General features: G+C 31.9%; 1 protein-coding gene across 2 annotated transcripts in view; it reads left to right on the top strand.

Moving 5' to 3' along the window:
* The first annotated feature begins 1,430 nt into the window (after nt 1-1,430).
* LOC149424418 (pseudouridylate synthase RPUSD2-like) overlaps nt 1,431-27,627 on the top strand; it is a 567,139-nt gene continuing 540,942 nt past the window's right edge. Inside the window, exons 1-2 of one of the 2 annotated variants that reach the window (XM_089651541.1) lie at nt 1,431-1,578; nt 1,788-2,351. In XM_089651541.1, the coding sequence (XP_089507667.1) occupies nt 1,552-1,578; nt 1,788-2,351 (591 nt within the window). In that variant the 5' untranslated portion in view covers nt 1,431-1,551. Of the gene's footprint in view, nt 1,583-1,787; nt 2,352-27,627 lie in introns of both variants that reach the window. The other variant, XM_089651542.1, reaches the window with a different exon arrangement.

Here is a 27,627-nt window from a genome sequence, read left to right as displayed (position 1 = left end):
TATTGAACAAAATTAGTATCTATCCTAATTAACATAAAAAACAACATAATATCTTCTTATCTTCAATGAACATTTATAAGTATTTCTTATTATTAAAATAAAAAGTAGATTTTTTAAATTGACAAACTCAGTTATATGTATTAAATCAAGATTGTATGTACAAGATGCACAGTAATATATGTATATATTATATACATATATCCAAAAATTCTAAACATGAACTGTTTGATAAAAACAAAAAAAATGAAAAAAACATATTTCTTATAACCATACCTACATAATCTAATCAAATCAAAGTCACAATTGTGACAACCAAAAATATCATAATCTCCTTATATTTTTTATAACTTACTTATATTTTTTTAATTAAGGGTAAATTATGATGTAAGAAGACTAAAGCTTCTGCCCTTTCTGGTAGCAATCGATTTCTTTTTGTTTCATATATGTTTCCGGCCTCTGAGAACAGCCTCTCACTGTAAACAGAACTTGCGGGACAGCAGAGGTACACTTTGGCCATGCGCGACATTTCAGGGTACCTAGAACTATCCCCGAAACCGTAATCGGCTTAGCCGACTAGTCGGTCTTATTACAACCGACTAATCGGCTAGTCGGCTAGTCGGCGAAAGTCATAATCGGCACATCTCTACTAATTTGCTTAATAAATCATCTCTTGTAAAAAAATCTTAATAATTATCAAAAGGTACAGTAATTTTTATGACATCAAAAAAACACATAGACAACGTCTGACGGATGAGAAATTAATTAAAAAATATAACACCTCTGTCACTAATGTGTTCGTTTTTAGTTTTTATGAACAATCTATGTAGGTACATTACCCGTATTGCCTAATACTCTATAAATAATAATAGTATAGGGAATTTGATATTACCATAAACAAATACTCTCTAATATACAATTTAAATAAACACTGGACCTAATAAGCCCTGGACGGAACTATCCGAGAAAAATTTGGAGCTGCGGGGTGAGAGCGAACTATTATGAAAAATGCCAAAACCTAGTGAAATATTTTAATGACATATCCAATTTCCTGTCTCGTCAAATACCCCAAAAAACATACAATTGCATTAACAATACAAAAAATAAAAGTAAAATAGTTCATTATACCACTTTGCATACAAATCATTTCAAAAGTTTGTCATAGAAGATGGCTGTCATGCAATTTCCCCTGACCGTAGATTTGCCTTCAACGCCGCTCATATAAAATCGCGCTTATGCTCTATCCAGGACTAATTAGGTCCATAAATAAGTAAACATGAGCGATAGGTTCATTTCGATAATGCAATAAAAAAAAGTATTAACCCCGGTAATAAACTTGCCGGGTAAAAAAAACACGATGTGAGGAAAATGTATTTGTGTTTATGGCAATCTGGTAACAGCTGTCAAAATGTTAATGCTTTCGTGTTTTGAAACATAACCTTACTTTCTTGTTGTCAGTGAGTTAAGTTATCGGTCATCAGTTTGCTTTGCCGGTTTGTAAATTGAATACGAACTCTTAAAAACAAATTGATACACTTAATTTTCTCTCTTGTCATGTGTGAGCGTGTCTTCCGCAGTTTTGTGAGTATGTAAACATCAGCATTGCCTTACACTTCTTTATAATAACATTATAAATTATATTTTTAACGGCAGTTGCCTTGTAAACTAAAATATATATTTCAATAAACACTAAATAATGCCAATGACACTACATAAAACTTGCACAATATGTTTAATTTATATTTTAACTTATATTTAAATATTATAACTTGTTTATTTTCTGTTTACAGGTGAAGTTTGAGTTAAAATCCGTTAAAACATTTTTACTGTGTTCCCCTTTTCGCGTTAAAAATAATTTAAGATCAATATCATTTACTAAAGACACCCTTATTCGTAAAACTCGTAGTATAATTCAACATAAATTGATTAACAATAAAATATCGCTTCCGGTTTCATATTTTTCTTCAAAGATTGATATTGGGAAAACTAAAATGAATAGCCTAAATATCGAGAAGAGTGTTTTGTCTGATAGTTTGGTGGTTATCGCAGACGATACTAAAGTAAAGGAATCTCTTGTTGAATCTGATTTAAATGATCTGGAAGTTTCTAATTTTCTTGAAGCTAGAAAGCGTAAATTAAGTGATGATCCTTCGTCAACTGACAGAACAGTTGGAACTCAGTGTGGTGCCTGGAGAGGAGAGGAATTAGATGGAGGGGAGATAGTGGTGCTTGGACGGAAGCACATTCAAGTAAGTCCCCAACCAACGGAAGAAGCAGACCAAGTTGAAAACATTGTGGATGTGTGGATCGAGACGTTTCCTGCCAGTAAATTGCAGATATTGGATGATGATCAGGTATGTGTTTTGTATAAATTGCAATTTCAATTCAAAATGTGTTCTTTTTTCTAAAAATGCACTTCAGATTTTTTTTAAACAATTTACTGGTATAGAGCCATCTTCTGGAACATTTTCATAACAACTTCCCGAATTTTGTACCTTTAAAAAGTGTTTCTTTTTACCGCCATCTGTGCGCTGCTACCGAAATCATTTCTGTAGTTCGGTTCAAAAAGGTTTGCAGCAGGCAGTAGTTTTAGGATTTATCGCCGGATGTCACAAACATAGCTTATTTTGTAACCCCGCGAAATTATTGTTTTCGTGGAAATCGTTAATATTACGCCATATCTATGATATTAATAATACGACAACGCTGACCGCTAGAGGCGCTAGTGTAGCATATCGACTTTGACATTGCTTTCAATGGCGGCAAATTAAATATATTTAGTATTTGGTGGCAATGTTTGCTTTTTCTAATTTGTATTTCGATCAATATTAATAAAACATAATATATAAAAAATGACCCAACTATTATCTGTGTGAGCACTTTACGAATTTACAAACAAGAAAAACACGACCACGTGAATCAGATACTTGAGTCGGGCCATGTCAATAGTTAGAATAATAGAACAGTATGTATGAGACGATGTATGAATGTGAATGAGGTAATGATTGTGTGCCAAGACCAAGTTGTTTGGGCGGTCCGTCCTCTCTGCTTACCCCTGCGGAAAAAAGGCGTGATGGTTAGTTAGTTAGTTTAGAAAAAGTAGTCGTTTTAACGATGCAAAAAACATTGACAGCTTAGTTGGTGAAATAAAATATGATTTCGTTAAATCCTATCAAATAAAATGTTCTTGATTACGTACAAAGTGAAACCCAATTACATAATTATTTTATTAAATTTCTTATCCATCAAAGACTGAGATAAGAGCCACTTTAATATTTTTTACGTATTAGCAAAAAGCGGTAAAATCGTACCTAATTTTCTTTTTTTTCGATTTCTATAATTTTTTAACTTAAAATAAATAATTTATCACATACGCACATAAAATCTACTAAACCTAAACTAAAAGCGTGGCCCAAAACTTACGCCGCTAGGAGGCGCTAGTGTAGCATGTTGCCATCATATTGTATTGGAAATCTCAGAAGGTGGAGTTATTATTAATATTATAGGGGATTTGGTATTAGTTATTATATTCATTCAATGAGTGTTTATAAATTTAAATTTTAAACATTTAAAACAAATATATTTAGTACCTTAATGCTGTAAATGTGGCCTCAGAATAATTATTTATTTTTTAAATAATTTATTTAGGTAAGTACGTACCTTATAGCATTTTTACGATACGCATTTTCTAAAGGTTCAAAGTGATAAAATTTTATTTGTTTTAACTTTCTTCCCCGTCTCTTTTCATCTCGTCTTTCATCTCATCTATTCGGACGGGGACAAAGCTCCTCCAGGCTTTCCTGTCGGTCGCTCCTGTCTTCCGGAACTAAGATGCATAATAAGCTCAACAGAATTCAGGTCCAAAATAAAAACTCTAAAAGCTCTCATACCCTTAAACTAAATATACTTGTCTGAGAGCATTCTTGTATTGCCTTCAATATATCCTGATCACACTTTTCTTATTGGATTTACATTATTCGAAACCTATTTACGCTTATCAATCTGTCTCATACGAATCACATTTTGGAAGATAAATTCTGATCAAATCCTTGTAGTTTTGTACCGCCCAACATAAGAGTTGCTTTTCCTTTCCTAAACACACCAATTAAAGAACATAAATATAAATTAATTAAATAAATACCAAAATCAAATAGAAAATGCTTTTAAAGTATCCACATTTCTAGTATCTTCGAATTATCTTATAACAAAAAGAACTCTTTTTAGGGTGAATTGCCAAATACAAAAAAAAACTTAAAATCTACTCTACACTAGTTGTTCTGTGAACACTATACGAACTAGTGGGAGTCTATAGACCTTGCATAATGTTGATTATTCCGATTTGACAACTCGTAACGCTCATGCGAACTTTGGTGGCGTAAAGAGGTACTATCTAACTAGACTGCCATCTTGACAGGATTGATTGGACACGGAACATAAAACAATTTACGGACAGACGAAATGGAAAGCTTTCGAGTTAAAACAGGACTTCGCTACGCTCAGTCAACTATTAACATCTACACTCTTCCTAGACAAAGATAATACAATTCTATTATCTTTGACCTACACTTATTCAATTTGGTCTCCTTAGAAAATGACGTCATTACGTTTAATGTGGATAAGGTAAGCAAAAGACAAAGTCAAAATTTCGTTTAAATTCTTGAGACGGTGTTAAAAGAATATTTTCCGTAGAAACACAAAGAGTAAATGAGGTAAGTTCTCTCTGGTAAATAATATCAAATCCTTTCAGGTATTATTTATCCAGAGAAAATGAGAATTTATTCATCTGGGAACCTTGAATAAATGGGATATAGAATTGAGATAAAGAAAATAAATGGAAAACACAGATGTTCAATCAATTTCTCGGGCTTCAATAATGTTATCTATTGTTCGGATGTGTCTCGGGTAGGTAAATATTGTCTCAAGAAAAATGTATTCTCAGATGCTGTTTGTTATTTTTTCGAATCCTAAAATCACGAACTTTTTTTATAAGTCTAGATTTTCAATAAACTCGATTCAACACGATTTTTTTATGTCTTAACCTTTTTCTGTACGATTACACACATTCAAAGTTAAAGATAAAGAATGTTGTAATAACTGGACGATGATATTTATTCTCATAGCAACTACATTTCAATTCTATGGTCTATAATCCTTGGACTTGACCACTACTTATAATAATTTTGTCTGTATTATTTGTTTGCTTGGTCCCGCTACGTTTCAACTCTAACAAATAATTTGTAAACTATTACCTAACTTAGCCGCAAATAACATGGACAAAAACCCACTGAGCGGTAGATTTTGAATCTGGACTAGAGATTATACGAGTATATTGCCAATGAAACCTCTTGCTCTGATTGCATAGTAATTATTTATGATAGATCACTGAGAAAACTTACCGAGAAAATATATCAAATTATTCGTAATTCAGTTAAAAATGAGATTGCAGGCTCTTAACTTTTAAACTATCCGTATTCTATTCGTAAGCGAAGGAATATAACTATTATTCGTTATTATTAAAAGATACGTAGGTATGCTAAATTATATGACTCATTTTTTATTGTTATCAAGTTTAATTTATAAAACTCCATTCTTATTTGTTTTATTTTATATACCTATTCAATAATACAATTAAAATTTTTAAATAAATAATCACATAGTTTTAACCACTTTTTTATTGTTTAGGAAACCAACAAGTTTCTTAAGCAATGCCATGAGCAGTGAAGAGGGGAAGGAGGGAGGCGGGGGAAATGGTAATGGGACATATTTAATAAAGGGTCATTTAAAAAAATGTTAATGCTGTTTAAACTCTTCTTTGCAATCTTTCTAATTTCTAAGATTTCCAGTTATTCTAAATGAATACCATTAACATTACAATGTAACACCTCTATTCCATTATTATATTATAATCAAAAGTGTCCCACCCCCCTCCCTCTCTTCCCTTCTCATTCCCTCCCAGCTATTTATATCTTTTAAGTCTATTGTTGTAATTTAGTTTCATTTTTTTTTTTTTTAGTTTTTAATTTCAGTGGTCCTGAAACGGAGTTCAATTATTTATATAATAAAAAATAATAATATACAATGGATGTCCAATCATATATCTCAAATGCAGAAAGGGCAGTCAACGCCATAAACAAAGTGCTTCTTGACCCTGGAAATAAGTTCAACAAGGACCAAATCGCTAAAATTACACCCATAGCATGCGAAATCTTAGCAGCAATTGGCAGCATGTCGGCAGCGGTAGCTGCCAAAACTGGTGCCTTGGAAGGAGAACTGCGGGCATACAAAGATATTCAAAAAATTATTCCATCTCAAAACAATATTAATATCTGTGAGGTAATCCACGAAATGAACGAAATTACGGAGAGGTCGAAAAATATAATTTTGTGCAATGTACCTGAAAGTGCAAAGGTAACAGCTACTGACAAAATCTTGGATGACCAAACTGCAGTAACGGAAATAATTTCCAATATAGATATACCTGCAAAAAATAAAATTATTAAAGTTTACCGATTTGGTAATAATAATAATAACAAGCCAAGACCAATTAAAATCCAGTTTGAAGACTCCCAGACAGCTAGAATACTACAAGGAAAAAAACATCTCTTAAAGAATAATGTACGCATTTACTCTGACTCGACCCCAGCACAGCAAAAGCACCTAATGGACTTACGGACAGAACTTGAAAAACGTAAAGCCAATGGAGAAACGGACATAACTATAAAGTATATAAATTCGTCACCTAAAATAGTCAACATCCATCCAAAAAACCGAGTATAACTAAACTGAAAATATACTACCAAAACATCCGTGGACTACGAACAAAACTAGACGATCTACACGCAGCTCTTCCGTCCCATCATCATGACGTATATGCACTTACGGAAACCTGGCTTGACTCTGCAATAAAATCATCTGAACTTGGACTTGCTAACTACAAAATTTTTCGTTGTGACAGAAATGCCAGATCAAGTTCAAAGTCAAGAGGTGGAGGTGTTTTAATAGCAATTAAACGAAAGTACTCATCTAGGAAGTTACCGACGAAAAACAACAACATTGAACATTTGAAGACCCCAAGGCAAGAAGTTGTTAACTTACATTTTCGTAAAAAATGAGTTAGAATGCTCTCTAAACTAATTCGCATACGCTCTTTCCAATGAACACCATGCCAGAGCTTAAAAACGGCAAGAACATGCTTAAATCAATGTGATGAACATGTTAACTACGTGTTTCTGTGACAATAAGTTGATTAAATCAGGGCAAGAACTTGTTAACTACTAAGTTAGCAAGTTCTTGCCGTAATTCTGTAATTAACAACTTCTTCCCATCTACATTGGTTTAGATTTTTATGGTTAACATGTTATTCACTCACTTTGACGTTTACCTTGGTGGTTTTAAAAAGTTTTGCAGTGCGTGTTTTTTATTTAAAAATCATCGAAAATGAGTTCCAGAGGTGAAAAAATGGTGAAGATGTGTCAAAAATTGATCAGGGAATCAGGTAAGCTGTATAAAACATTATCGTTCATCTTAATTTATCCTTAAAGTAGTTTGAAAATGGGTGAATCATTTTGTTTTGGTGTTTTTCTGTCTAAAAGTCAACAATTTTTTATTGTAATGCTTATTAATTTGTTTCGGGAAGTGTTCAAGAGTCCACTAATTTAGTACAACCTGAGAAGCATTTAGAAATACCTCTAAATAATGTAATTTTAATGGATGGTAAATGCAAAAAAATGTTTTACTCTGTGACTCTGAATATTCTTTTATGTTTTCTTATGTTTTGAATTCCTTCATTAATGCTTTACAATATTTCGTTTCAGAAAGTGTTCAAGACTCTTTGAATGGTGTTGAGTTTGGGATATTATTAGGAATACCTCAACATAATGTCATGTTAATGGAAGGTAAACTTAAAAATACTTTATTGTGACACTAAATTCTTTTGAACATTGAACTAAAAATGATTATTTTATTGTACTTTGTATTTTCAGAAGATAATCAGAGTAGTCTAGAGTATATCGCTACTACCACTGGTACAGGAGATATAATTTTGGAATACGTACAACAAGATGAGATACTCAATACTTTAAATCAAACTGGTGAGGATAAGGCTTTATAACTTGAATTGAATTTTATTTTACTGGTTTGCATGTAATGAAGATTAAATTATTATTTTCAGATGCAGCTCTTGCTGTGGAAAGCAGTGTAGGACAATATACTGAGGACGCTGAAAGCGAAATTGAAAACAATTTAAACGTTTCTAATATAGAAAACAGTCATTTAGAAGGTAATTTGTCTTGCTGTACCTAGGTATATAATTTAAGATTAACTTAAAAAAAAATCATTTTTGACTGTTCGCTAACTGATATGAATGTGTGTATTATTTTCAGGCACTAAAAAGAGTAGCAAGAGAAATAGCGCGGGACGCTAGGATGAGAGGTGATTCTTATGTTAATTATAAAAAAAGCCTTAAACCTGCTAAAACACCAAAACTGGAAGAAAATCTTTGTGGTAGCAACTGCAGATTGAAATGTAATTCAAGATTTAATGCCGAAGTTAGGCAAAAACTCTTTCTAGAGTTTTATTCACTACATTCAGAAGCCCAATCAACTTTGTTATTGAGATCGATGAATATTAAAAATATAGCCAGGATCACTTCGGCCAAACGATCCTGCAATATTACGTACTCTGTTTCAATACAAGGAAATAATGAACAAGTTTGCAAACCAGCCTTACAATCCATTTACCAAATAGGTAGAGGCAGATTAGGTATTTTGAGGAGAAAAGTAGCTGCATGAGTTTCATCACCAGCAGTAAGTCACAGAGGTCGCCATTGCACGAGGCCTAACAAAACACCGGATAACCAGCTTAAAGAAGTAACAGAACACATCAATATGTTCCCTGCAGAAGCTTCGCATTATTCCAGGAACAAAAATCCTCTTAAATTGTACCTCGCATCCGATTTGTCAATCCCAAAACTGTATGAGCTCTATAATATGTTTTGTGGAGAAAAAGAGTATGCCCCTGTTTGGTTGAATCGTTACACTAGGATCTTTACAGAGGATTTCAACTTGTCGTTTGGTGTGCCTAAGACAGACTTGTGGGACTTGACCAAATTCATGTAAATATGTATAAAACTGCATTTGAAATGCAAAAACATGATAAGAAAAAGGCATCTGAATGTGATGAAACTTGTTTCATCTTGATGTGATGAAACTTGTTTTTAAGTCTCAAAAAAAAAATTGACACATGCTCTGCTACCTTTTCTTTTCAATAATAATTATTATTTAGTTACTTTATATAAAAAAAATGTTTAATTTGTTTGATTAAATAAAACAACAAGCATTTAACATGTTCTTGCCTTTCAATTCTGTATCTTCCTCACCTATCCCTGAAGATGGCATGAACATGTTAACTACATTTTTTTGTAGAAAACATGTTTATTTTAACTTTTAGACTGAAAAACTACTTAATATTACTAGATGTAATGTAAATTTGGTTTGTTTACTACACCATGAAGGATCAGTACATTGTATATGACATTCAAATAAAAAATTATAAGGCAAAACGCAAAAGTCTAAATATCTCAGAATGCCTTCAATGTAAGTTAACAACTTCTTGCCTTGGGGTCTTCATTTATTTGTGCAAATCTCTACTGGAATGGAAAAAATTATTATTGGAACCACCTACCTACCACCACTCTCCGATATTCAAACATACAGAAACCATTGTGAAGACGTTGAACATCTGTTGTCAAAATATCCAAACTCAAAACTTGTTATTCTTGGAGACTACAACCTTCCAAATCTAAAATGGGAATCCAACGACAGCGGCTACATCACAAACGAAAGCGAAAATGACAGGGCACGAGAAATCTTGGACACAGCAAATTTTTTAAACCTGTACCAGCACAATTTCATCTATAATAATAACGATCGCTTACTAGACTTGGTACTATCAAACATCCCTAAAATATCTGTAGAACTGTCTAATGATCCGCTCCTACCTGCCGACAATCACCATCCTCCCCTATACACGAAATTAAACATACCCCGTGATAACGATGCCAAACCTGAACAAAAAACTCTGAACTTTAAACGAGCAGACTTTGACTCAATTAACTGCCATCTCTCAAATATAGACTGGTCTTTTTTGTGTGATGAAAATATTGATAAATCTTTAGACATACTTTATTTTACATTTTCTAACACTATTAAATCCTATGTACCTTTTTACACGCCGAAAAAGTATACTTACCCAGTTTGGTTCTCATCGGAGCTAACTGCCTCTCTTCAGCAAAAAAAAAGACAACACAAAAAATTCAAACAAAGCAAATCCATAGCTGATTATATAAACTTTAGGGAAACTAGGAAAAAATGTAAAGATCTTTCTAAACATTGCTACAAAATGTACATAACTACCATCGAGAATAATGTTTTTAAATCCAAAAATCTCTGGAAATTTCTAAAAAAAATAAACAATGAAAACACGGATTACCCACCAATAATGCAAATGAATGGAATCAGTGCAAACAATACACAAGACATTGTAAACCTTTTTTCAGATTTCTTCAAAAACGTATACGATGACGAAACCCCCGATGATAAAATACCCGAATACAAATTTAGTAATACCACACACTTAACAAATTGCCATATCACACAAAAATCTTGCGAACAGAAATTACTTTCCTTAGACACTGAAAAATCTGCTGGCCCAGACAACATTCCACCAATATTCCTTAAAAAATGCTCCAATGCATTATCTAAACCGCTTACAGTACTATTCAACCGCCTCTTGTTCCTTGGATATTTTCCAAGCCGCTGGAAATCGAGCTTCATTACACCTATCCTCAAAAAAGGAGACGACACTGACATAACCAATTATCGCCCCATTTGTATACAGTCAGTACTTTCTAAGCTTTTTGAATCAATGGTCCTTGATGAAATCTATCCCAAATTAATAAAACTAATCGACCAAAAACAACACGGTTTTATCAAAGGTAGATCAACCGCAACTAACGTAACAATATTTCAAAACTTTATATTAGAATCTTTTGCAAAAAATAAACAAGTCGACTGCATATATACAGACTTTTCAAAAGCATTCGACAAAGTATCCCATAAACTACTAACCCGAAAACTATTTGCCCTAGGAGTAAGAGACAACATGCTAAAATGGTTCACTAGCTATTTAACTAATCGTAAACTATTTGTTAAAATAAAATCTTTGCTATCGAAAGCTTTCTGTGCGACCAGTGGCCTACCGCAAGGTAGTCACCTTGGTCCCGTTTTGTTTCTCATTTTCATTAACGATATAACAAATTGCTTCGACGATGTCGAGGTATTGCTCTTTGCTGATGACATCAAGCTATACAAAAAAATAACTGATGTAAATCATTGCCAAATACTACAATCAAATATTGATAAGTTTAAAGATTGGTGCGTACAAAATAATCTGTTTTTAAATGTAGACAAATGCAAAACCCTGACTTTCTGCAGAAATAAAAATCCTGTTTTATTTGAATATTCCATTAACAATACAGCTTTAGAAAGAGTCACGGAAATGAGAGATCTCGGAATTATTTTGGATGAAAAACTAAGTTTCGCCAATCATATCCACCAAATTGTAAACAAAGGCATGAAAACACTAGGCTTCGTATTAAGAACAACTAAAAACTTTAACTCCATACAAGCCATTAAACTGTTATACATATCTCTAGTTAGAAGCATAATTGAATACAACTCAGTAGTTTGGTCTCCCTCTTACAAAATTCACATTAATAACATTGAGCGAATACAAAAAAAATTTCTGCGTTTTATAAATTTTAAATTAAATATCCCACTAGAAGACTTACAATATCATTTCTTATTAAACACTCTAAAAATACACACACTGGAAGACAGGCGTAAAATAAACGATTTAACTTTTTTATTCAAGATTCTAAACTCTAAATTCGACTGTTGCGAACTTCTGCAACTCATAAACTTACGAATACCTACAATAACAACACGACAAAATACACTATTCTACTGCAACACACATAAGCGAAATTACATTGCGAACTCCCCAATACAACGGTTTCACACTATGGGAAACCAATACTTAGGTGATGTGGATATATTTAACATTAACTTTGCGAATTTTGTGGATTATGTAAAAGACCTATTTCAATACTATTCCTAAATGGAAGTTATATTTTTGTAAACCAGTCAAATCGCTGTATTTTTTAATTTATGTTCTTGATATTTTTAATTTTGTTTCTCGCATATACTTATGTAATTTTATTTTTATTATTTCTTTCTTTTCTTTCTTATGTTTCAATACTGTCATTAAATTTGTACCACCCACATGTAAAAGCCCTCTGGGCGTTAAATAAATAAATAAATAAATAAAAATAAATAAAAATTTAGTATTAAGTATACCTTGATGAAGTAAGCATTGCTTACGATACATTGCTTTCCTAAATAATAAAAGAGTGGTTAAAACTAAGTCATGATTTATTTTTGAATAAAAATGGTGCCACAAAATATGTTAATGGTGTTTGAAAAAAAAAGAATATTTTATTGTACATTCCTGTCACCTACCTCAGAACAGCTACACCTAGTGATGTAGATAATATAAAGGTTACAATTAAATTCAATAGAAAATTAATTTTGGGGCCTACTAAATCGTGGTTTTTAGTATGAAAATGTAAAAATTATATTATTATAGATACTCGTTGGACGGTCGTAGGAACTAGTAACTATTTACCAAATACTGGGAACCAACGCTTATCAGAAGATTCCATCAATGTGTTGATTCAATTATTGAATGCTGACATGTTTAACACCGCTTAAATACATTTTAACGATTATCTTTTGAAGCATGTCAGAAAATAGCCGCTAAACTCTATCTATGACTCAATCCCTATTTTATATGGTTTTGTAGTTTTACCTACGTATGTTTATGTACTCATACAATATTTATATCAAATACATGCGGGTTATTTCTAATCAATCACTTTTGATTTTCCCACGATCACGGCACTTTACAAATAATCCGAATTTATCATTATTATTATGATTTAAATAAGTTTCATTTATTTATTGCTATCAAGTTTTAATAAGTAATCCCGATGTGTTACAAAACTATAAGTGTGAGGTTATATATAATTTTTTTACAAAATGTATTTTGATATCAAAATACAATACTCAATATAAAAATAGTAAGATTATGTAGAACAAACAACAAGAGAAAACAGCAATTTTTTATTTGAAATAAATGCATATGACAGATTTACAGAAGCCAAACATTATGGTTCTAAAAACCAACTACAATAAAATGTTTTAACGTAACTACCCAATGCAATAAAGAAAAACGTTTCTCGTGCTTGAGTTGGGGAGTAGTGCCATTACAGTATACGTAAGGTAAAGAAAAGAAAGAAAGTTTTTATTTATAAAGTAAGAAGAAAACAAATTTAAATAGCATGATAACGAATGTATAGATAATGAAATAGACTAATATTTAGCAGTTATTAAATTGGATACACAGTAAATGTAAATAATGTAATGATATACATATTAGCAAACAAACCCAAGGTAAGAATTTACAGAAAGGTGCTTATCAAGGTTCGTAGAAAATAACTCCTCAGGCTAATTTGTTCGGTTTTTTAAACAAGAAGCTATTATCCGTAGAGTCAATTTTTTCGTTTTTCGGAACAGCTCATAATGGTCTCGTAGAAGTTGTTGTGTCTTTTACCGTCCCTGTCCTTACCGACCCTTACCGTCATAGTTTTTATTTTTTAAACTTTCAAATTAAAGGTGACCATACAAAATTAATGTTTTTTTTTCTTAACACTAGTACAGCAAATACAGCACAAGAGTTTATATAAATATACAGATGATTATACAATATACGCGAACTTAAATAAACCTAACAGGTTTGTAACCTAAACGGTACAGAGCTAGTAACAATAGGTAATTAACAGTTGGCGTTTTTAGTTATTTAACAGAACAGATATTACCAAAATTAGTATAATTTTTTTTAAATACCGTCATAGAAATATAAACTAAACGAAGTTAGAAAAAAATCTAACTATGCATTCAAATGTAGAAGTTAACCGTATAATAATTAAAATGTACCAGCTATGAAATTTAAGGTTTCGATCGCAATTTGAGAAAAAAATATGAAAATTTGTTATTAAAATAATTTTTTGTGATTTTTATTTATAAATTATTTTTATATGAACCGACAGAAAAGTGAGGTGATTTATAAAACATTTGTCTAATAAAATGTGTTTTTTTATTTTTTCGTTTTCATCAATTTTAGTTCAGTATTTAGACGAAAAAACGGAAGGTGAGCCAATTTTTTTATTATATTAAAACACAAATAACTTTGTTTACATCACTTTAATATATATAACCTCTACATGTTTTATGAACAAAGTTCACCTCATCAGGAGTAAGTATGACGAGGTGAACTTCGTTCATGAAACATGTAGATGTTATTAATTAATTAATTAATTTACTGGACAATTTGTATAGCCCCGCTTTTGTGAGATATCGCCTCGGGGGCGCTTTACAGTTAAGGGCAGGTATTACAAAAATTTAAATATTACAAAAAGTTAAGTTATTTGTGTTTTAATATAATAAATAATGTCATCACAAAGCTTCCAGAATAAATTTTCTTCGAAAAATTAACTTTTTTATGTTCGATTTAGACAGGTGTGAATGTACCTTGGCTTAGTACACTGAATTAGATAGATGTGAACGTACCATTGATTAGTATACTGAAGTTAGATAGGTGTGAATGTACCATGGCTTAGTACACTGAATTAGATAGGTGTGAATGTACCATTGTTTAGTACACTGAAGTTAGATAGATGTGAATGTACCATGGCTTAGTACCTACACTGAAGTTAGTAACGGAATGCGTAGTAATCCTTACATAGTACACCAGTTGGGAGGAAATTTTCTCCTTCACATTATTTATCTGGAGACCCACACGTTTAATTTGTAGAAATCCATTTTAATTTTATGTTTTTCTTTTAAACGGGGTGTTAAGTACCTGACTTACTTTGACCAGTGATTACGGAATAACAATAAAAATGCAAATGAAATTTAGGTCTCCGGTAACCCTTTTGCAGATTTTTTTTTTTAAACTAAAAAACAAAAAAAATTGTAGGTATTGGACAGCTAGGGTCGATGTGAGGGGTTGGATTGGGTTCGGAAGTAACCAGTGACGACAAGTGGAAGAAAACAAAAAACATAAAGTCACCGGAGACCAAAATTTAATTCGCATTTTTTACTCCAAATATTGTCAGAAATCACTGATAGTAAGTAAAGTACGTCCCTTAACACCCTGTAAAGTACGTCCCTTAACACCCTGTAAATTCAATAATTTTCATAGTAAACTGAATTTAATGAAGGAATGCGTAGTAATCCTTGAAGTCTATACAAGTACACCAGTTAGGGAAGATTAAAGTTTTTCTTTTATATATTCAATAATATTATTATTCTGTTTACGAAAACGGTTTATTTATAAACAAGTTCTGCTGCGTAATTATTACTATAGTTTGACTTATCTTAAAGAATTTAGCGCAAGCTATTTTACTCTAACTCCGCTCTCAGTTTACAGACAGTTGGATTTTTTTTTGATTGAACATTCTTTCGCTCGGGTTATTTCGTGTTCTAAATGTTTTTGTTTCGCTTGTGTGAATTTGTGTTGTTTGCGTATGATATTATTTCTCGTTTATTGTCCCGTGAAATATTCTAATTTGTCTTCTGGCATATTTTTGAACAATATATTGACAATCGCAACTGATTTGGCTTCACAGAAATATTTTCTCGGGGATGACACAACGGTTTTATATATTATGTAGTATGAATCAACGACTTTAAACCATAATTTTAACGAACAGAAGAGGAAGTAAATTTACTTTAATTTTTCTATTTAAATTTGGCCCAAATACCCTCGCAAACTGAATAATTAGCTAATATCTAGTAAGTATATGTGCTATTTTATTTAATTATGCATTAAATTATAAAATATAGGCCATTAAATAATTCGGTTTTTTATGATTTTTGAGGCAAAATTATTTGTGAGTGATAATTTTGTCAAAGGAGGGCAAATGTGGGGCGGTGATAGGCTACAAGGGGGCGGTGAAGGGCTGAAAAAGGGGTCAAAAGAATTAGTATTAGTATTTTAGTTATTTCGATATTATTGTTTTAAAAAATAACTCTTTTTAATTTGGAAAGCAACATTTCCGGGATACAAATAATCTCAGAATGTTAAAATTTGCTCACTTCCATCATTATAAATGCCATAGGGTGCATAGACTGCATAGTAGGGTGGTTACAAAAAATCAATGTTGGATTTTTTTGTGCTGACCCCCCTTAAAGCTGCCAACTGGCTAAAAAATGAGATTGGTGAAGTTTCAGCTCAATTGGATAAGGTTAACTCATGCCTCATCAAGGTTGAAGTTTAACTTTCTATAAAAACTTTTTTTTTTATAAAATACCTAACAATATTGCAAAATTTAATTACATGTGCTATCCAGATTTTGCTTTATTTATTTTCTCAATTGGTACATAAAAAAGGGTGTAGTTAAAACTGTTTTCAAAGTAAATACAGCACAATCCAAATTGAAAATGGTGGATTTACGAGAAAAGAAATGAAAAAGTTATAAAAAACAAGAAGAAATAATATTCAAAGTTTTATTATTTATAATATACAAAAGAAAGCATTATGAAAGAAAGAAGTTATTATTATTATTATTTACATTTACAATTAAATATCAGATTAAGGTGGTAATGGCTTAGATAACGTGGCTTTTGAAGAGTCAGGAAAAAAATTTCGACATTCCGATACAACTTGTAACAGAAACTGTCGTTGTTCTTCGTCTTATGTCAAACAGGAATTGAAGTCTTGGATTAATTTTACCCCTCTTTCAGTTGTGTCATTGTCATGATCAGGATCCGTATTTGAAAATTCTGTATCAATTTCAAATCTTTTGAAAAAATTTAGAGTTTGATGAAAAAACAAAAAAAATCGATATCTTTGTCCAATAAATTATCCACTTGACGGAGACCGAGTTTTGCTTTCACATCCCTATCACATGTTTGTTATTCAATTGGAATTAATTGTAGACTTTTTACAGCCATGCTTGTTTTGACACTTTTTTCTAACTTGTCATCGAAGAAAGAAAATGCGACTTGCTCAGAATTGAGGTACCACAGATGATTTATCATTTTAGACAGTGCCTTGTCTGCAAGTTCTTTATCGATTTCTCTATATTTTACAAGAGATTTTAAAAATTGTAGGTCTTGGTTGGAGGCCAAAGTGGGTTTGGGGGCGTTAAACCACGCTTTTACATAAATGTTTATTAAAAATTAACAAATGTCAGTTATAGCTTTTTTTCTACATTTGTTAATGTAAATTGATCCCTGAAAAGATATATTTTGATACAATAAATGGCCTTTGCCATCCATCTAGCGTGATGAATGGCACCAGGAAATTTGAAAAAAGTATCTTTTGGGGAGTACGTCTTAACACAACTAACGAAAGTTGAATTAATTCTTTGTAATCATCCCTTGGCTGTTGGTTTTTTAATTGTTCTGTAAGAAAAATTGATATTTCATCTGAATTCCCTATTTTATGTCTAATATTTTTTTATCTTCAATAGCAGTTTTGTATTTTGTCTTGTCTAGCTTCGACCACCCAGTCTGAAAGTTTTTAAAAATATTTGAGCGGGGTCCAGTAGTTGTGCCCATTTTTGAATCAAAAACTGATTTGAGAATAATTTCTAAAATATGGTGGCGACATGCTAAATACAGAAGATTTTTCTCTAATAATTGCTCCAACAAAACGCAGGTTCCGTTGAAGCGACCAGTATTTACCGCAGTGGTATCAAAACACATTGCAAGTTGAAAAAAATGTTTAGTTATGTTTTATTATATTATTTTATTAAATATGATGTTGTTTATTATATTGTTTAATAATGTATAATGTTCAAAGGAAACAAAATTTGATCAAAAGTGATTGAATTAAGTTTTTTTTTTTTGCTAAAAATCGTTTATTCATATTTAATCTCGATGAGGCACGGGTTAACATTATCCAATCAAGCTAAAACTTTCCAAATCTTATTTTCTAGACAAATGGCAAATATTAGGGGGGTCAGCCCGGCATTAGGACGAAAATATTTTTTCACCTTATACCTTGTAACCCCTACTGCATAGGCTTGTGCCATGGGGAGGACTAAACTTGTAGAGGATCTAACCCGCAACGCCCGAGTGGGAACCAATAACTACCACGCCACCAACCGGTTGGTCATGATATTTCAGAACATGTAGTTTTCGCATAAAAATTTTTTCGCCTTCCGCGCTTTTTCCGTGTATGCTGTTGTATATATTTTTTCAATGGTGGAGCGGGAGAAACAAATCTCTTTTATTGCGCCGACTGGAAGTTTACTTTCATCCACAATCTCAAGATCTTTTATTGTAAATATGAATGTTGGTGTGAGTCTCTGACGTCTGGCATATCATTTAAATTCAAATACCCATTACCTAATTTCGTTTTCAAAGTAAATCTTTAAAACTCCTTATTAATTTATTTAAATGACTGACCATTATGCACAGTATGAAAAACATAATCTCTTCACTTTTGAGTTGACATTTAGTTTGGTGCGCTGCGGTTAAAGACTGATAAATAAGCTGAAAAGGTTTGCGTGTTGTGTTTTAAGTTACAAAGCTAAGTTACCTAGCTTATTTCTTCATTTAAAATAATAATTTTGTGAAAGTTCTGTTTTTGGACACTTTGAACAAACTTTAGCAGAATCACTTTCACTAAGTTCGTTCCGACATCTTTACTTCTTAAGCATTCGACTGAAAACTTTGACAAATAAAGGATCAGCAAAACCTTTAGATTGTGGAAATATCAGGAAGATTTATCCGATAAATTCCATAAAACAACAGGCAAATACTATTAGGTCATCTTTGTGCTACATAACAAAAACATTTGGCTTTTATGATCATCGATATTACTCATCCCTTTGAATAAATCCAATAGAGCAAGTTTTTTATCTCGGTCGTAGGCAATATTATTTTATCTGGGCTATGAATAATTTGACACACTGCTTCGGAGTATAAAACAATACGCATTTGGAATGACCCTTTTAGCACCCGCTCTGTCGTTTACTTGCCTGATACCGTTTATCTCTGTCCCATTTAAATTTGATAATGATGATGAAACACAGTTCTGTATGATCACAATACACGCCCACATCGCATTTCTTGCGTTCTGCTTTTCTATGTCTACGAAGATTGATTATTTTCAAATACCGTGAAATGGAACAATATTTCAAATATCGCAGACGAGTAGGTATATTTATAGGATGTCGTAATATTAATTTAAATAGAACAGACAAAGAGAAGTTTCTTTTGTAAATTTGATCGTTTCGTCTAGTCAGCTCTCGGCTGGTTTGGCGTTCGTGATTGACATTAGAGGTTGTCACGCCATTCTCCGACGCCATCATGAAATACGTTCTGTTCCCGCGCGAAACGCGATGCTTTCCCGCCGGATCTGCCAAATGCATTCTACGAATAGCTGATGGACGGGATGAGGCACTCATTTGTAATAAATTATTCCGACGTATTTTCCATTTCATGTTTTGTGGAGACTCGTAAATCTCTGAATATTGTTGCGCGTCTCCGGGAAAGAAGCTACGATGGGAAGGGGGAGGAGGGGGGGGGTAGGGTTTTGTCAAACTCTCATTATCGAATTTATCACGCAAAGATAACACGTCTTCCCTATCTCCCCATTCTCCCGCGGGAACTCGTAATATAAACAACAGCTAACTGCTAACTTCCTCAACAAACCGAAGCTGCTTTTGAAGTCATAAGAAAACCCATTGAACTTTGATTAAATTTCACGACTGTGACTGCACATTTAATTACGAACGGGATTTAATAATACTTACTTTAAAGGTGGGATTAAAAATCTATTTAAATTACTTTTATTCCATTCTGAGTTCAAAAGCTTTTTGTGAAATAAATCAGACCGGCCTGAAAACTCATTAGTGATATATTTTCACAATTTCAGCCAATGGCCCACGAACCTTTTCTCTAATGAAATACCGTGTTCAAGCAGAAGATTTTGTGTTCAAGCTAGATTAAATGATTCCACTCCGAGCAGACAAGATCTTCTCGACTTTAACGTTTATTTGATACTCTGATTTCCGCTGAATTGATTCTTACGACCTCTTCACATGCTTATCGATAGTCAATACTTTTGCTGAAAGAATGTTTGCAGTATATTCCTGAACTGACTGTCAATGTCAACATATTTTTGATTCTAAATAGTTTTGTAGAGGCGGGTTAAAGTTACTCATGTGCAACAGTTTTCGGTGCCCATATATATCATTCCCTCCATTGATTTAGATGACTGTACGCAACATGTAATTGTAATTTTCAACATGATTTTAGGCACGCCATTATTTAGATTCCTGTAGATGTATTTTAAATGATGTAAAGTAATTAAGTTTCATTTATTAATTTTCTCTCACATAGTAACTAGTTTCCAAAACATTCCTATATATTTTTATGTTCTTCATAAGGTCACACTTTTGTTATATCGAATTCGGTCTTCTCACTCCTCAAAACAGTCCAAATCAACCCATCGCACTTATTGGTAGGTATAAATTCAAAACAAGCCATCGCACGTATTGGTAGGTATAAATTCAATAAATCTTGTGTTTTATTTCCTACCAATATGGTGAAATCAGAAATTACAGTCAGCGTGTACATTTTTATAAATATCCAAGTACCACCTGTATTGTAAATCCCAATTTCACTGGCCGCAAGCTCTCGGCGGTTGGGTATAAGTATAGGACCAACATACAATATGGCATATGGCAAAGGCCGCTGCGGCGGGGGCGACTAACAAAAATGATAAAACCACAAGTTAGTGTAGCCAGTTCTGTGTGCATTTAAGTGCATAATATATCCTTTCTTTTGTGCAAGAATTACGTAAGTCATAAAAACGGAATTTTTATTTCTCGTCTCACAAAAATCCGTATCTTGAATCAGGGTTTTATTCAGTACATGCGATATCGTGGAACACAAAAACACACAAGTAACTGACATTAAATTTGTCAGAATTTTGCTGGCGCATTCTTAGTTTTTCTGCTTACATGAAGTTCATAATAAAATATGTGGTTCCCTTTTCGCTATAAATTGTATTTCTTAAAATTAATTATATTCAGTCCCAAAATTTTCCTTTAATTTGAAATGCGAGCGTATTTTCCCGAATAAATGGCGTAGCTCTCAGATCATTTGAGAAAATACAATAATTAAACATCGTGTCATGTTTTGCGGAGAACCGAAATCATATTTGGTGGCTTCGTAAATGTAGACATTCATAATGAGATATGTAGATAATGTAGACTTCAGACATGCTATCATTAAAATAATTGTTTAAAATGTTGGTATAATTGGCAGCAGTTTTTATCATTAGCTCCTCAATCATGTTAAACTATTTTCGGTATTTATTTAGAATGTACGATAGTTTCGAATTTATTGTTTATTTAGTCTTACTCGATTTGTTAAAATCAAACGGTTAAATATTAATTAATACAGATTTTAGCATTTAAAGTAAGTTTTAACGACGAAGTAACGTAGGCATATACTATCAGAATCTAAAAACATGTTTTTTATTATGCAAAAAAGAAAGTTTATAATTTGATTTCGTGGAAATCAAATATGCTTTAGTTCTCTTTTATTATTTTAAGAATATATTTGCAGAAAGGCAGCACTGCTGTAACTGGCACTAGCTGCGGATATTAATTCCTTTTATAAAATTTATATTATATAGTACAGATATAATATTTTTTGGGTTGGTGGCTCTACGAGCACCACATTTCTGTTTCTACGTATCAAAGATTTATTTTTAATTTTATAAATGTTTTAGGTTAGATTCAGGTGTTATTTTGTTTCTGTTTTTTTTTCAGAATTATGTTACTTTGGCGGTATATATAATATACAGGTGTCCGGGGGTAAAGTTCACAAACCTACATGATGGTAACGAGTAGAAGTAAAAAAATGCTATTTTCGAAATTCCGTTGTTTTTTCCCATGCAAAAATATTTTTCAATAGAATGTTATTTTTTTCCATACAAACAATTTGTACCTAAAAACTACTTGAAATGAAACACGTGTAAATTTCGAAATGTTTTTTTTTCACTTTTTTCCAACACCTCGTTTAAAGCGCGAATCATAGATTCGATGAAAATAAATTGTCTTAATAAATTAAAAATATTTTACGCGCCTATTGTTCATTTTTTAAATTATTTACTTTATAAATTAATGCAATTCTAGGAAACAGCATTGTTAAAGTTCGATTTCTAAAAGATCGGTTTCTTTATATTATAATTTACACCTATTTTCTTTTTGTAAAATTAATATTGGATACTTTACTACTATCATTTGCAGCTTCAAAGCGTCGACTTATGATGAAAAAGTTAATGAGATGTTTGGAACACTGCTCCACTATTCATATATTGTAGTAAATATTTATCGATTTGATCTCAAAGTTGTTTAGAAACGTCTTTAGCCAATCGTTTAGTTAATTCGTTCGCACCGATCAAGCGTTCGCGTATTTTAAAATCGTTAAATCTCGGATTCTGAGCACTTCAAATTTTTATTTGTCGTTAACTCGTTTGCCGAACGTTTTTCATCTCGATACTATTGCGATCGTAAATTTAAATGTGGCAAACCGCGAACTGCAATAAATACAATGACCCATTTATATTTAATTCCGTACAGAATAATAATAGTGTGTTGCCGGCGGGGTGTTCGGGGAGATTACATGCTGTAAGTATTTTTTTCAAAATGAAATGCAGGTTATGTATTCTGTACTGCTAGAACTGTTTGGACTGTTGAGCGCGGGACTAATTAATATTAATGCGGGCTAGTTAATGTGGGCTGCAAACCAACCCCACAACGTGACATAAACATTGTTACACCTAGTGTAATATACCCCTGTAGCGTTTAAACGCTCCCCGTTTTGTGGTACTCCAGAGCCAGACTAGTAGGTACTTTCATGGAAACATAAACAGTTTTACTTCATAGTTGAGAGGTTTATTTTTTTGTTTTATCGCAACATGTTTCAAAAATGGTAAACGTAAAGGAAAATTGTAATTGAAAAGTTACTGATCTATTCGACAAAATTATTTTATTTGCTTTAGTCTATTTTCTTTTATTAGTAAAGTTTCTTATTATTGTTCCGATGATGTATAAGTTCTATGAACAAAAAGTGCCTTCTATATAAATTTGAATGGAAACAAATGCACCACTAACTTAGTATCCTTTGGTTCTAAATTGTTTTGTATTTGCAATCCGTCTCTCTCTCTCCTACACTTGCAAGAATTCGTATAACCCCTTTTAATTTCGTAATCATGGTAAAACACAGATTTGTATGGAAATGTAGGTCCAAATCGGGTTTATATTTGGATCCCGAAACACGCCCACAAGTCACTTCTTGTGTTATTTTTAATTCTATGTTTAAAGGACAAGGTTCATTAATGCTTTTATCGATACATTAAAGTGAAGACAACAACCAAAAAACTCTTAGGGTGGGTTGTTTCGTAAAAACAGAAAAATTCATCAAATTTTGAAGTTAATTTTCAAGTTCTCTGAAGGTTTTATTAAGGTTCTGCTACTATTTCAGTCTTGTGAAGGAACTATCCCGTAATGAAATAAAACAGAACTTGAAAATTAAATTTGAAATTTGATGAATTATTGAAATTCTTTGAAACTGGTCCTTAGTAAGCACCGTTTGAAGCCCACCTACTCCGGATACATCCGTATCTTCTCGGAAAAAATATTCTTCTTAGTTTGTTAGCATTCAATAGAGCGTGTCTTTATTATCGTTTGGCTTTGATCGACCTTAAAGGTATTCCGAGTTTTTTTTATTAAATAAATTTTGGAATTTGAGCTTTTCTTCAGAATTATTTTAGTCTAGCTTTAATTTCACCCAAAGTCTTCATAACAATAACTCGAATTATTTTTTAGCCATTTTCTCAGAATTTATTTAAATAATTGATAAAGAATAATTTCCTTGTTAAAATAACCATAGCTCTTCTTCGTAAGGGTTCCTACCAGTGGCAGCTGAACTCGATTATTGTGCGAAAGGTTTTCTGTCGAAAAATAAGGAAGAATTCTGAGAATCTCTAATACAATGGTTAATTATTATAAGATTCCAGTAGGCAATGGAGTTTTAGTTTGTGGACGACATCTGCTTATGAAATTAAAAGCTGGACCTGTGTTTATTGAAACTAATAGTCAGTACTAGAATAGTGCTAATTCTATGAAACAACCTTTAGCATAGGAAAAAAAAATTATATTTGCAAATTTTACAACATATTTTTATTTAAATCGAGAATGATGAAGTGATAATAACTTTTATAATAGGCACCTTTGTATATTTAAATATGCTTCGTATAAAGTGGTAAATAAAGACATTTTTGTTTTGAGTTTTATTTTCCAATGTCCATTTGTTACTGAAATTTTGTTTACTTTGCTACCGGTTTCGACACAACCGTGTCCTTAACTAGCAATGTTAAACACGGTTGTGTCGAAACCTGTTTACTTTGCTACCGGTTTCGACACAACCGTGTCCTTAACTAGCAATGTTAAACACGGTTGTGTCGAAACCTGTTTACTTTGCTACCGGTTTCGACACAACCGTGTCCTTAACTAGCAATGTTAAACACGGTTGTGTCGAAACCTGTTTACTTTGCTACCGGTTTCGACACAACCGTGTCCTTAACTAGCAATGTTAAACACGGTTGTGTCGAAACCTGTAGCAAAGTAAACAAAATTTCAGTAACAAATGGACATTGGAAAATAAATCTCGGCAAAACAAAAATGTCTAGAAATTTTTACAAAGTTAATGCCCAAGTTTACACGATAAAAACCACCGGTAAGCAACTTTAAAAAATATATCTATATTAATGCTTTCAAGATTTTAATATGTTTAATTATGGATGTTGATTTGTAATACTTAAATTAGAAAGAATCTTCTATCGACTTCCAAAAAAACAGTATTTTCTTTTAGAATACGTTTAAAAACAGCGAATGCCAAGAATCAACAAGATCATAATAGTTTCTGCATATTTAATAATTACAAATACACAATATCATCATGAGTGAGCTACACCATTGTTGTTTTCTGCATTCTTAATAATTACAAATACACATACACAATGTCATGAGTGAGCACACTATTATTGTTCCTGCTTACGTAATAATTACAAATATATAATGTCATGAGTGAGCTACACCACTCTTATTCCTGCTTAGGTTATAATTACAAATATACAATGTCATGAGTGAGCTACACCATTATTTTTTCTACATACTTAATAATTACAAATACACAATGTCATAAGTGAGCTACACCATTATTGTTCCTGCTTATTTAATAATTATAAATACACAATGTCATGAGTGAGCTACACCATTATTGTTCCTGCTTATTTAATAATTATAAATACACAATGTCATGAGTGAGCTACACCATTATTGTTCCTGCTTATTTAATAATTATAAATACACAATGTCATGAGTGAGCTACACCATTATTGTTCCTGCTTATTTAATAATTATAAATACACAATGTCATGAGTGAGCTACACCATTATTGTTTCTGCTTATCAATAATTACCCAGGTACACAATACCAATTGCTTCTACTTATCACTAATTAACTGAGGGTCGAAGCTAAAGCTTGTTTTAACTCGATCGTTTTGCATTTCGTCTATGCGTAAATTTGTTTGTACCCTCCATTTAAATATGGTGGCCGTTTTAAAGGTCCAGTAAAGATTATTTTTTAAATATGAAATCGACGTGCTTATTCGGATTTAATAATTCACATGTTTTCATTATTATACTACTTTATTAAAGTAGGTACCTATAATTATTTAATTTACTTTATTTATTTACTCTTTATACGCCCACGAATCTTTCAAATTGGGCACATTGAAATATTTACAATTTTGTTCACATAGGTTATAAACAATGGTTGCGAAAAAATAATACATTACATTGACTTACAATTGGTTAAAAAAAATAATATAAGAAGGAAATTATCACATTTCTTGTTTAATTTTTTAATTCTTTATGTATGTTTTATGGAATAAGTTGTTTTAAAAAAGGTCGGTATCATCGGTGTTTCCATGATAACTCAAAACAGTGACAATTTAACACACCTTTAAAAAGTGATATAAAGTCATTAGAAACTATGAAAAAAAATTAAACCTATCCTAACCTACTTAACCCAGTTAATAAAGTTTTTGTTTCATCACTTTCCATGACTTTATATAACTTTTTAAAGATGTGATGAATTATCATTTTAATTATTTATCCGGTCTAGTGTAGTGACTATTCAAAACACCTTTAAAAAGTGATATAAAGTCATTAAATATGATGAAAAAAATAAAATTTTAGCCTAACCTAACCTACTTAACCCAGTTAATAAAGTTTTTGTTTCATCACTTTCCATGACTTTATATAACTTTTTAAAGATGTGATGAATTATCATTTTGATGATTTATCCGGTCACCATCGTTGGTATATCCTTTTGCTAAACTATATAGGCGAGGAATTAACAAGTTTACTACATAATTTGTTTGTGAATGGTGAAATTGTCTAGAGTGTCGAGTAGTTACTCTTAAATTGACCAGATTCAGAAATTCGTAACAGTCGAACTCTGAGTTTACAATTTTAAAAAAGATACATAGATATTATGCTGAAGAAAGTTAAAAAATATTGTCATTCATATAGTGACGTTGAAATAAAAAAGTTCCATAAAATGTAGGGTTTGTAATTAAGTAGGTAACAGTGGTGGTCCATATAAGTACATCCTTACAAATTTATGATAATCAATACTTTTGAATTATTATTATTTTTTTAAATAAGGGTAAATAAAAAAAATACTTTTTGGACGCGAGGTCTACTGTTCACAGAACTGCTAGTTACCTAGGTACACAATACCACGAGACAGTTAAATCATTAGGCTCTTTCATTCCAAAAAGTTCACCTGCCACTTGGTAGCAGCGACTGTGATAAACCGCGGCTTAGTTTCCTGGCTGGATCATTTGCAAAGCACTCTACGCGGGGCTGACAGAGAGGTATGATACTGTTGAAAATAAGAGCTAGACGCCGTTAACGCTTAAGACGATGCAATACGTAGTAACGCAAAATCATGGTTTTTTAGTTTGAAAATTTGGTCGCCTAGAAATGTTTCAGATGCTTTAATTAAATACTGCGAGTAGAATACATCTTGGCCTTTGAAATAATCGAGTATTTTTTAGATAAGTTTTTTTATAAGCCCAGAAAAAAATAATGTATAAGGCCTATGAAAACTGCTTTAAAGTTCAAAATCTCCTACTTACGAACCCATTTTCGGTTATGATTTTATTGCATAATGTGGAATATTAAGTTATTTATAAAATGGTCGAAAATAAATTTAATATTTATGCCTGAACATCCACAAAATAAAATAAAAGGCACTTTTTTGGTCATGTTTTTTTCTTGCATAAATCAAAACAGGCGGATGGTGTTAAGCGGGAATTTAAACCTTATCGCCATCTACGTAAGGGTTAT

Source organism: Hesperophylax consimilis, chromosome 4, assembly GCF_061612785.1.
Source record: "Hesperophylax consimilis isolate HC1 chromosome 4, BYU_Hcon_1.0, whole genome shotgun sequence".
Lineage (NCBI taxonomy): Eukaryota > Metazoa > Arthropoda > Insecta > Trichoptera > Limnephilidae > Hesperophylax > Hesperophylax consimilis.
Note: the sequence above shows the minus strand (reverse complement) of the source record. Positions and strands in the feature narration are given on the sequence as shown.